At 46.6% G+C, this 13,387-nt stretch overlaps 1 protein-coding gene across 2 annotated transcripts in view; it reads right to left on the reverse strand.

The window, feature by feature from the left end:
- Positions 1-10,280, reverse strand: part of LOC115118233 (transforming growth factor-beta-induced protein ig-h3-like) — a 41,785-nt gene extending 31,505 nt beyond the window's left edge. For both annotated transcript variants that reach the window (XM_029646809.2, XM_065016543.1), the window contains exons 1-2: positions 10,103-10,280; positions 9,705-9,803 (exon numbers count right to left, since the gene is read on the reverse strand). In XM_029646809.2, the coding sequence (XP_029502669.1) occupies positions 9,705-9,803; positions 10,103-10,218 (215 nt within the window). In that variant the 5' untranslated portion in view covers positions 10,219-10,280. The remainder of the gene's footprint in view (positions 1-9,704; positions 9,804-10,102) is intronic.
- Positions 10,281-13,387: the final 3,107 nt, after the last annotated feature.

Here is a 13,387-nt window from a genome sequence, read left to right on the forward strand (position 1 = left end):
ACAAGATGGAAACAGACACAGTGACCGTGGGCACCGAGGAAGAGAGGCATCAGACAGACAGCTGGACAAGATGGAAACAGACACGGTGACCCTGGGCACTGAGGAAGAGAGGCATCAGACAGACAGCTGGACAAGATGGAAACGGACAGAGTGACCCTGGGCACTGAGGAAGAGAGGCATCGGACAGACAGACAGCTGGACAAGATGGAAACAGACACAGTGACCCTGGGCACTGAGGAAGAGGCATCGGACAGACAGACAGCTGGACAAGATGGAAACAGACACAGTGACCCTGGGCACTGAGGAAGAGGCATCGGACAGACAGACAGCTGGACAAGATGGAAACAGACACAGTGACCCTGGGCACTGAGGAAGAGGCATCGGACAGACAGACAGCTGGACAAGATGGAAACAGACACAGTGACCCTGGGCACCGCGGAAGAGAGGCATCAGACAGACAGCTGGACAAGATGGAAACAGACACAGTGACAGTGGGCACTGAGGAAGAGGCATCGGACAGACAGACAGCTGGACAAGATGGAAACAGACACAGTGACCCTGGGCACCGAGGAAGAGGCATCGGACAGACAGACAGCTGGACAAGATGGAAACAGACACAGTGACCCTGGGCACTGAGGAAGAGGCATCGGACAGACAGACAGCTGGACAAGATGGAAACAGACACAGTGACCCTGGGCACTGAGGAAGAGGCATCGGACAGACAGACAGCTGGACAAGATGGAAACAGACACAGTGACCGTGGGCACCGAGGAAGAGAGGCATCAGACAGACAGCTGGACAAGATGGAAACAGACACGGTGACCCTGGGCACTGAGGAAGAGAGGCATCAGACAGACAGCTGGACAAGATGGAAACGGACAGAGTGACCCTGGGCACTGAGGAAGAGAGGCATCGGACAGACAGACAGCTGGACAAGATGGAAACAGACACAGTGACCCTGGGCACTGAGGAAGAGGCATCGGACAGACAGACAGCTGGACAAGATGGAAACAGACACAGTGACCCTGGGCACTGAGGAAGAGGCATCGGACAGACAGACAGCTGGACAAGATGGAAACAGACACAGTGACCCTGGGCACTGAGGAAGAGGCATCGGACAGACAGACAGCTGGACAAGATGGAAACAGACACAGTGACCCTGGGCACCGCGGAAGAGAGGCATCAGACAGACAGCTGGACAAGATGGAAACAGACACAGTGACAGTGGGCACTGAGGAAGAGGCATCGGACAGACAGACAGCTGGACAAGATGGAAACAGACACAGTGACAGTGGGCACCGAGGAAGAGGCATCGGACAGACAGACAGCTGGACAAGATGGAAACAGACACAGTGACCCTGGGCACTGAGGAAGAGGCATCGGACAGACAGACAGCTGGACAAGATGGAAACAGACACAGTGACAGTGGGCACCGCGGAAGAGAGGCATCAGACAGACAGACAGCTGGACAAGATGGAAACAGACACAGTGACCCTGGGCACTGAGGAAGAGGCATCGGACAGACAGACAGCTGGACAAGATGGAAACAGACACAGTGACCGTGGGCACCGAGGAAGAGAGGCATCGGACAGACAGACAGCTGGACAAGATGGAAACAGACACAGTGACCCTGGGCACTGAGGAAGAGGCATCGGACAGACAGACAGCTGGACAAGATGGAAACAGACACAGTGACCGTGGGCACCGAGGAAGAGAGGCATCAGACAGACAGCTGGACAAGATGGAAACAGTCACGGTGACCCTGGGCACCGAGGAAGAGAGGCATCAGACAGACAGCTGGACAAGATGGAAACGGACAGAGTGACCGTGGGCACCGAGGAAGAGAGGCATCAGACAGACAGCTGGACAAGATGGAAACAGACACAGTGACCGTGGGCACCGAGGAAGAGAGGCATCAGACAGACAGCTGGACAAGATGGAAACGGACAGAGTGACCGTGGGCACCGAGGAAGAGAGGCATCAGACAGACAGCTGGACAAGATGGAAACGGAAATCCTGGTTGAGAATGAAACAACTGAACAAATAGAAATAGATTTTGATGATGTTTTACTGGTAATGGGGACATACGTAAATGGCAACAAAATAACTATTTGGTCAGTGTGGTGTGTGTGTGTAACCTTTATTTAACTAGGCAAGTCAGTTAAGAACACATTTTTATTTACATTGACAGCCACCCCGGCCAAACCCGGACGACGCTGGGCCAATCGTGCGCCGCTCTATGGGACTCCCAATCACGGCCGGTTGTGATACAGCCTGGATTCGAACCAGGGACTGTAATGACGCCTCTTGCACTGAGATGCAGTGCCTTAGACCGCTGCATCCATGAGTGTGTGTTAACTATTTAACTGTACTAGAATGATTAAAAGGCAGCTAAAATTTTAAATATCGGTTATCGGTATCGGACAAAAATGTCATATCTGTGCATCCCTTTTTGAAATATATATTTTTTAAACGTTCTGTGATTTGTTTTTTGCTTGCCTGGCCTAACAGGCCAATCTAATAGTCCCGAAAGTGCAAACTCCTGCACATCCGGCACTACAGACAGGCTAAAGGATACAAGTATTAGAAATATTCTTACATAGTATTTTACCTCGACTCTCTCTTGTCTGTCTCTGTCTGGAAATGTAATTAAATCCAAACTGATAAAACCTTTTTGAAACCTTTGTTGACACAAGCCCAGGTTTGTCCTTTCGAGCGCAACTCTCAATCTCCCAGTCCCAGCCCTCTCAAATTGACAAAGTTAGGTCTCGCTTGCTATGGAAAAGTACATTTTTCATGGCTCCCTTATGAATGATTAGTGTGCGTTTAGGGACGGAAGTCCCTCAACAGTACCCTCTAAAGCCATCAGTTCCTCCAAACATCCAGCGCCCACAGCAAAGTTTCACTTCCTCTTCAACTTTCATGAGATTTCCAATGAAAGAAACACTGTTCTGAATCGCCAGCAAACGTCTCCCGTTACAAAGACATCAAGTTTGTGTCTGTGGTAAAAACAATTCTACAGGAAACATCATGATCATTTCACAATACTCATCAAGGGAGATCAAATAACAAGACAAATCCAGGAACAGAAGACTCTCTCACTCTCACAACTCTCTCTCTCACACTCACTCACACAACTCACACTCACTCTCACAACTCACACTCATACTCTCTCACAACTCACACTCACTCGCAATCAGACTCTCTCTCTCACAACTCACACACTCACAACTCACACAACTCACACTCACTCACACAACTCACACTAATACTCTCTCTCTCTCACAACTCACACACTCACACTCACTCATACTCTCTCTCAACTCACACACTCACTCACACAACTCACACTCAGACTCTCTCTCTCACAACTCACACACTCAGACTCTCTCTCTCACAACTCACACTCACTCACACAACTCACACTCAGACTCTCTCTCTCACAACTCACACAACTCACACTCACTCACACAACTCACACTCATACTCTCTCTCTCTCACAACTCACACACTCACACTCATACTCTCTCTCTCACAACTTACACTCATACTCTCTCTCACAACTCACACTCACTCACACAACTCACACTCACTCACACAACTCACACTCAGACTCTCTCTCTCACACAACTCACACTCACTCACACAACTCACACTCATACTCTCTCACTCACACAACTCACACTCAGACTCTCTCTCTCACAACTCACACAACTCACACTCAGACTCTCTCACAACTCACACACTCAGACTCTCTCTCTCTCACAACTCACACTCAGACTCTCTCTCTCTCACAACTCACACTCTCACAACTCACACTCAGACTCTCTCTCTCTCACAACTCACACTCAGACTCTCTCTCTCACAACTCACACTCAGACTCTCTCTCTCTCACAACTCACACTCAGACTCTCTCACAACTCACACTCTCTCTCTCAACTCACACTCAGACTCTCTCTCTCACAACTCACACACTCACACAACTCAGACTCTCTCTCTCACACAACTCACACTCACTCACACAACTCACACTCAAGACTCTCTCTCTCACACAACTCACACTCACTCACACAACTCACACTCAGACTCTCTCTCTCACACAACTCACACTCACACTCAGACTCTCACACAACTCACACTCAGACTCTCACACAACTCACACTCACACAACTCACACTCAGACTCTCACACAACTCACACTCAGACTCTCACACAACTCACACACCAAGACCCACTTATTTTAAATAGCAAATGCCTATTTTCTTAACACACCCATTCCCATGCACTGCAGGGCAAGGCAGTATAATGGTGCATTGGTCGACACATGACTTTCCCAAAACCTACAACACAATCTCAGAGGAATGTTAGACAGAGCAATAACCAATAGCATCTTTCCCCCTGCAGGGATGTTAACATTGACGTTGATCAAACAGCCGCTACTGTGGAAGGCTGTCAGTGCCTTTACTGCCCAGGGTCCAGGACAGGGCCTATCTGGAAGATTGATGTTGGTAACCTGAGTTGTCCTTTTATCCTCAGAGGTGGTCAAGCTATTTAACACTACCCGGACTGATTGAATAGAGAGACGCAAGGTATCCATTATCTACTGTGTAACTACCTAGCTAACCCAGTTATTTATCTCCCCAAAACTAACTACCTAGCTAACCCAGTTATTTAACACTACCCGGACTGATTGATTAGAGAGACACAAGGTATCCATTATCTACTGTGTAACTACCTAGCTAACCCAGTTATTTAACACTACCCGGACTGATTGAATAGAGAGACGCAAGGTATCCATTATCTACTGTGTAACTACCTAGCTAACCCAGTTATTTAACACTACCCGGACTGATTGATTAGAGAGACACAAGGTATCCATTATCTACTGTGTAACTACCTAGCTAACCCAGTTATTTAACACTACCCGGACTGATTGATTAGAGAGACACAAGGTATCCATTATCTACTGTGTAACTACCTAGCTAACCCAGTTATTTAACACTACCCGGACTGATTGATTAGAGAGACACAAGGTATCCATTATCTACTGTGTAACTACCTAGCTAACCCAGTTATTTAACACTACCCGGACTGATTGAATAGAGAACGCAAGGTATCCATTATCTACTGTGTAACTACCTAGCTAACCCAGTTATTTAACACTACCCGGACTGATTGAATAGAGAGACGCAAGGTATCCATTATCTACTGTGTAACTACCTAGCTAACCCAGTTATTTAACACTACCCGGACTGATTGATTAGAGAGACACAAGGTATCCATTATCTACTGTGTAACTACCTAGCTAACCCAGTTATTTAACACTACCCGGACTGATTGAATAGAGAGACGCAAGGTATCCATTATCTACTGTGTAACTACCTAGCTAACCCAGTTATTTAACACTACCCGGACTGATTGATTAGAGAGACGCAAGGTATCCATTATCTACTGTGTAACTACCTAGCTAACCCAGTTATTTAACACTACCCGGACTGATTGAATAGAGAGACGCAAGGTATCCATTATCTACTGTGTAACTACCTAGCTAACCCAGCTATTTAACACTACCCGGACTGATTGATTAGAGAGACACAAGGTATCCATTATCTACTGTGTAACTACCTAGCTAACCCAGTTATTTAACACTACCCGGACTGATTGAATAGAGAGACGCAAGGTATCCATTATCTACTGTGTAACTACCTAGCTAACCCAGCTATTTAACACTACCCGGACTGATTGATTAGAGAGACACAAGGTATCCATTATCTACTGTGTAACTACCTAGCTAACCCAGCTATTTATCTCCCCAAAACTAACAACCTAGCTAACCCAGCTATTTATCTCCCCAAAACAAATTACCTAGCTAACCCAGCTATTTGTCTCCCCCAAACTAACTACCTAACTAAACCAGCTATTTATCTTGTCCAAACTAACTAACCCAGCTCTTTATCTCCCCCAAACTAACCCAGCTACTTATCTCATCCAAACTAACTACCTAGATAACCCAGCATTTCTCTCCTCCAAACTAACTATCTAACTAAGCCAGCTATTTATCTCCCCAAAAACTACCTAGATAACCCAGCTATGTATCTCCTCCAAACTAACTATCTAACTAAGCCAGCTATTTATCTCCCCAAAAACTACCTAGATAACCCAGCTATGTATCTCCTCCAAACTAACTATCTAACTAAACCAGCTATTTATCTCCCCATACAAACACTAAAACGTATGTACTTCCAGTCCATGTCAACGTCACAGAAAGAGAAGAGGACTCAGCAACAAAGCGGATGACTCAATGATTCACAGACGAGTCATTTCCTAAGTCATTTCGCAATTTTACATCAAATTAAGATTTTTGGTGCAGTATTTCTAAATGAAAAAAAATGTGATTGAAAACGAGTCGTCTCACGTTGAATGACAACAACGTCTTTATTGAAGAATCGCTACTGTTGACGATTCACCAACGGAGGGGTGTATACCTTGGCTACTGACTTCGGCTTGCTTCAAGAAGAAAATGTTGTGTGCTCGAAACAAACCCCCCCCCAAACAAATACCTTACCGAAGTCCAAAACGAACATAAACGTCATCATAATATATCACAAACTCTTTCGGCTGGGAGGCGCCTTTCTGCTGTCAAATTCACCATTTATTAATTTTTTATTTCATTTAACGAGGCAAGTCAGTTAAGATCAAATTCTTATTTACAATGACAGCCTAGGAACAGTGGGTTAACTGCCTTGTTTAGGGTCAGAACAACAGATTTTTACCTGGTCAGCTCTGGGATACAATCAAGCAACCTTTTGGTTACTGGCCCAACGCTCTAACCACTAGGCTACCTACCGCCCTTACACTCTAACCACTAGGCTACCTACCGCCCCTACACTCTAACCACTAGGCTACCTACCGCCCCTACACTCTAACCACTAGGCTACCTACCGCCCCTACACTCTAACCACTGGGCTACCTACCGCCCCTACACTCTAACCACTAGGCTACCTACCGCCCCTACACTCTAACCACTAGGCTACCTACCGCCCCTACACTCTAACCACTAGGCTACCTGCCGCCCCTACACTCTAACCACTAGGCTACCTACCGCCCCTACACTCCAACCACTAGGCTAACTACCGCCCCTACACGCTAACCACTAGGCTACCTACCGCCCCTACACTCTAACCACTGGGCTACCTACCGCCCCTACACTCTAACCACTGGGCTACCTACCGCCCCTACACTCTAACCACTAGGCTACCACCGCCCCTACACTCTAACCACTAGGCTACCTACCGCCCCTACACTCTAACCACTGGGCTACCTACCGCCCCTACACTCTAACCACTAGGCTACCTACCGCCCCTACACTCTAACCACTAGGCTACCTACCAACCCCTACACTCTAACCACTAGGCTACCTGCCGCCCCTACACTCTAACCACTAGGCTACCTACCGCCCTACACTCCAACCACTAGGCTAACTACCGCCCTACACGCTAACCACTAGGCTACCTACCGCCCTACACTCTAACCACTGGGCTACCTACCGCCCCTACACTCTAACCACTGGGCTACCTACCGCCCCTACACTCTAACCACTGGGCTACCTACCGCCCCTACACTCTAACCACTAGGCTACCTACCGCCCCTACACTCTAACCACTGGGCTACCTACCGCCCCTACCCTCTAACCACTAGGCTACCTACCGCCCCTACACTCTAACCACTAGGCTACCTGCCGCCCCTACACTCTAACCACTAGGCTAACTACCGCCCCTACACTCTAACCACTAGGCTACCTACCGCCCCTACACTCTAACCACTAGGCTACCTGCCGCCCCTACACTCGAACCACTAGGCTACCTACCGCCTCTACACTCTAACCACTAGGCTACCTACCGCCCCTACACTCTAACCACTAGGCTACCTACAGCCCCTACACTCTAACCACTAGGCTACCTACCGCCCCTACACTCTAACCACTAGGCTACCTACCGCCCCTACACTCTAACCACTAGGCTACCTACCGCCCCTACACTCTAACCACTAGGCTACCTACCGCCCCTACACTCTAACCACTAGGCTACCTGCCGCCCCTACACTCTAACCACTAGGCTACCTGCCGCCCCTACACTCTATCCACTAGGCTACCTGCCGCCCCTACACTCTAACCACTAGGCTACCTACCGCCCCTACACTCTAACCACTAGGCTACCTACCGCCCCTACACTCTAACCACTAGGCTACCTACCGCCCCTACACTCTAACCACTAGGCTACCTACCGCCCCTACACTCTAACCACTAGTATACCTGGACCATTAAGTCATTAACATTTTTAGAATATATTTTCTCTCCCAGGACTGTTGGGACATCTTGCATAATAGCAGACTATACATCCCAAATGGCACCCTAGGGTCCCTGGTCAAAATTAATAGGTTTCTGGTTAAAAGTAGTGCACTATATAAGGAATAGGGTGACAATTGGGACACACTCACTGTCTCATCTACACTGGCATCAGACTGTCCTGGCAGGACCCAACGACCGAAGAATAAGTTCTCTCCCATTTCTAACGCACTCACTGTCTCATCTACACTGGCATCAGACTGTCCTGGCAGGACCCAACGACCGAAGGATAAGTTCTCTCCCATTTCTAACGCACTCACTGTCTCATCTACACTGGCATCAGACTGTCCTGGCAGGACCCAACGACCGAAGGAGAAGTTCTCTCCCATTTCTAACGCACTCACTGTCTCATCTACTCTGGCATCAGACTGTCCTGGCAGGACCCAACGACCGAAGGATAAGTTCTCTCCCATTTCTAACGCACTCACTGTCTCATCTACACTGGCATCAGACTGTCCTGGCAGGACCCAACGACCGAAGGATAAGTTCTCTCCCATTTCTAACGCACTCACTGTCTCATCTACTCTGGCATCAGACTGTCCTGGCAGGACCCAACGACCGAAGGATAAGTTCTCTCCCATTTCTAACGCACTCACTGTCTCATCTACACTGGCATCAGACTGTCCTGGCAGGACCCAACGACCGAAGGATAAGTTCTCGCAAAATGATGAAGAAAAAGCATTTCCCACTTCAACATTCTGGTTACCAACTGAACCAATCTTAACAAGGTTTTGAAACCTCAATCCCAGCAGATGATTGAAAACAGACCTCACTGCATGTCACTTTTACAACAGGGAGTCATTATGGTTAGCGACTTAAATAGTTGGGCTACTGATCCAGGAAGGAATTTCACTAATGTGGCTCTTTAAAACTGTCACCTTCATCATACTTAACTCTTTGAATATGGAGATTTTATGCAAGCTGATGTTTGGGACTAATTTGAGCATAACTCAAAGTCAAATCAATTCCTTCTCACTGTATGCCATTTACTGCACCTCTATGCTATGGTTACATCCCAAATCTGTTGGTTTCTGTCCTTACCCCCTGCTGCTTCCAGCAGAATAGAGGTGAAGGTTCAATGTTTTCACTTGACAATCTTAGTTGGGAGTTCTCCTTCATGAAGCCCACACGAAAGAAAAATTCTGATGAAGGACATCCTATCCATCCACACTAGATTTATAGTCTACACCAGTAGGCTAAAATACAAAATAAATTGACGCAACATGTTATAATAAATCAACTCACTGTCAACCATTTAAAATGAACATGCATGTTAATAACATGTTTATATTACACTCACGTTGGTTTGCCGCAGATCTTGCGATGGTACCATTGCTTGCAGTTGGTGAAGTATTTCTTGTCGGTCCCTTGTATCTTTTGCATCGCGCACACGTTTGGTCTAAAAAGAGATGAGAGAATATTTCATTGCGTTTTATTTATTTTTAGCGGCACATTACAGTAGACAATTGTGAGTTTGCCCATCACATCGAATTACTTGTTCACTGTACTACAAAGCAGTTGTGAAGCACAACAAAGTATGCCATTAAAAATCAGTAGGCGTCGTAAGTCATATATTTTCTAACAGAAAACATTGATCATCCTTCGTAATTATACGAATAAAAGTCATGTTTGCTTGAAATTCCATAGCGCAAAACGTTCTAAGGGCACATCATCATTTGAATAAGTAAGCAGCCTTACCCATGCTGCCTGCCTCTTATCCTGCTGTGCTGAAGAACTGATTGATAGGGTGACTTTGCCAAACAAATCGTTGCAATCAAGGTGATCGCCAAAGTGAATAAAGTTAAGTGCTGCATTTTTTGACCTTTTCCCCTTATTCCGTCCGCCTCCGCACTCCAGACAAGACCGAGGACGACGCGACAATGAATATATAGTGAAGGAAACCGTTCTGGGGAGGGGCGTGGGGAGTGAGCCAAGATAGGCGTGGGGAATATAAACCTTTTGCACAAAAAAAGAAAATAAGAAAATAGGTATAACTAACGGAGGCAATCTTATTTTACCACAAATACAGTAATGATATGGAAAGAAAATTGATTAATTAATGTGAACAAATATATTTTTTGAGATACATTTTATTGGTCATCAAATTAGTGCTCGTCTGAGACATGAAGACTAGCATCAGCTCCTCAAGCTAATGCCTGACATTTCACCTTTTGAGGACATCCACTGTAGAGTATCATCACCAGGACATGTAGCTTTCTGAGGACATCCACTGTAGAGTATCATCACCAGGACATCTAGCTTTCTGAGGACATCCACTGTAGAGTATCATCACCAGGACATCTAGCTTTCTGAGGACATCCACTGTAGAGTATCATCACCACGTCATCTAGCCTTCTAAGGACATCCACTGTAGAGTATCATCACAAGGACATCTAGCTTTCTGAGGACATCCACTGTAGAGAGTATCATCACCAGGACATCTAGCTTTCTGAGGACATCCACTGTAGAGAGTATCATCACCAGGACATCTAGCTTTCTGATATCCACTGTAGAGTATCATCACCAGGACATCTAGCCTTCTGGGGACATCCACTGTAGAGAGTATCATCACAAGGACATCTAGCTTTCTGATATCCACTGTAGAGTATCATCACCAGGACATCTAGCTTTCTGAGGACATCCACTGTAGAGAGTATCATCACCAGGACATCTAGCTTTCTGAGGACATCCACTGTAGAGTATCATCACCAGGACATCTAGCTTTCTGAGGACATCCACTGTAGAGTATCATCACCAGGACATCTAGCCTTCTGAGGACATCCACTGTAGAGAGTATCATCACCACGTCATCTAGCCTTCTGAGGACATCCACTGTAGAGTATCATCACAAGGACATCTAGCTTTCTGAGGACATCCACTGTAGAGAGTATCATCACCAGGACATCTAGCCTTCTGAGGACATCCACTGTAGAGTATCATCACCAGGACATCTAGCCTTCTGGGGACATCCACTGTAGAGAGTATCATCACCAGGACATCTAGCCTTCTGAGGACATCCACTGTAGAGTATCATCACCAGGACATCTAGCCTTCTGAGGACATCCACTGTAGAGTATCATCACCAGGACATCTAGCTTTCTGAGGACATCCACTGTAGAGAGTATCATCACCAGGACATCTAGCTTTCTGAGGACATCCACTGTAGAGTATCATCACCAGGACATCTAGCTTTCTGAGGACATCCACTGTAGAGAGTATCATCACCAGGACATCTAGCTTTCTGATATCCACTGTAGAGTATCATCACCAGGACATCTAGCCTTCTGAGGATATCCACTGTAGAGAGTATCATCACAAGGACATCTAGCCTTCTGAGGACATCCACTGTAGAGAGTATCATCACCAGGACATCTAGCTTTCTAAGGACATCCAGTGTAGAAAGTATCATCGCCACGTCATCTAGTCTTCTGAGGACATCCAGTGTAGAAAGTATCATCGCCACGTCATCTAGCCTTCTAAGGACATCCACTGTAGAGTATCATCACAAGGACATCTAGCCTTCTGAGGACATCCACTGTAGAGAGTATCATCACCAGGACATCTAGCTTTCTAAGGACATCCAGTGTAGAAAGTATCATCGCCACGTCATCTAGCCTTCTGAGGACATCCACTGTAGAGAGTATCAAAGCCAGGACATCTATTTTACCACAGAAATTCTCAGTTTGACCTGAACAAAGTTTCTCAGCCAATAGTTTCAGTCATTGGCTTGGACTGGGAACCCTGGACTGGGAACTCTGACAAAACTGCTTTTTGTTAATACATCTGTCTCTCCCACACCCAGAGTGTTTCAGCAGGGATGAGTTCATTGCTAACTTGTATTGTCTTCCTCTGACCCTATTGCGTGGGATGAGTCACTGGCTTACTGGTGCTCTTCCATGCCGTCCCTAGGAGGGGGTGCGTCACGTCGTGCCAGGTTTTTTTCACTATACACGACTTTGAGTGGGTTGAGTCACTGACGTGATCTTCCTGTCCGGTTTTGCGCCCCCCCAGGGCTCGTGCGGTGGGGGAGATCTTCGTGGTCTATACTCAGCCTTGTCTCGGGGTAGTACGTTGGTGGTCTGTTGATATCCCTCTAGTGGTGTGGGGGCTGTGCTTTGGCAAAGTGGGTGGGGTTATATCCTGCCTGGTTGGCCCAGTCCAGGGGTGTCGTCAGACAGGGCTACAGTGTTCCCCGACCCCTCCCGTCTCAGACTCCAGTATCTATGCTGCAGTAGTCTATGTGCCGGGGGGATAGGGTCAGTCTGTTATATATGGTGAAATTCTACACTTGAAGACAATAAAATTACAGATGAATGATTTCTAGTAATATTATGCACATTTACGAAAAATGCATCAAACTATTCAAGAGTGAATCCAATATGTTTTAGTAAAAGGATAATGATGACACAAGCTAACAGTGATAGGGAACATACTAGATTACACTGCCAGGGTTAGTTACACTGCCAGGGTTAGTTACACTGACAGGGTTAGAGTTAGTTACACTGCCAGGGTTAGAGTTAGTTACACTGACAGGGTTAGAGTTAGTTACACTGCCAGGGTTAGAGTTAGTTACACTGACAGGGTTAGAGTTAGTTACACTGCCAGGGTTAGTTACACTGCCAGGGTTAGAGTTAGTTACACTGCCAGGGTTAGAGTTAGTTACACTGACAGGGTTAGTTACACTGACAGGGTTAGAGTTAGTTACACTGCCAGGGTTAGTTACACTGCCAGGGTTAGAGTTAGTTACACTGCCAGGGTTAGTTACACTGACAGGGTTAGTTACACTGACAGGGTTAGAGTTAGTTACACTGACAGGGTTAGTTACACTGACAGGGTTAGAGTTAGTTACACTGCCAGAGTTAGTTACACTGACAGGGTTAGTTACACTGTCAGGGTTAGTTACACTGTCAGGGTTAGTTACACTGTCAGGGTTAGTTACACTGCCAGGGTTAGTTGTACTGCCAGGGTTAGAGTTAGTTACAC

Source organism: Oncorhynchus nerka, unplaced genomic scaffold (assembly GCF_034236695.1).
Source record: "Oncorhynchus nerka isolate Pitt River unplaced genomic scaffold, Oner_Uvic_2.0 unplaced_scaffold_83___fragment_2___debris, whole genome shotgun sequence".
Classification (NCBI taxonomy): domain Eukaryota; kingdom Metazoa; phylum Chordata; class Actinopteri; order Salmoniformes; family Salmonidae; genus Oncorhynchus; species Oncorhynchus nerka.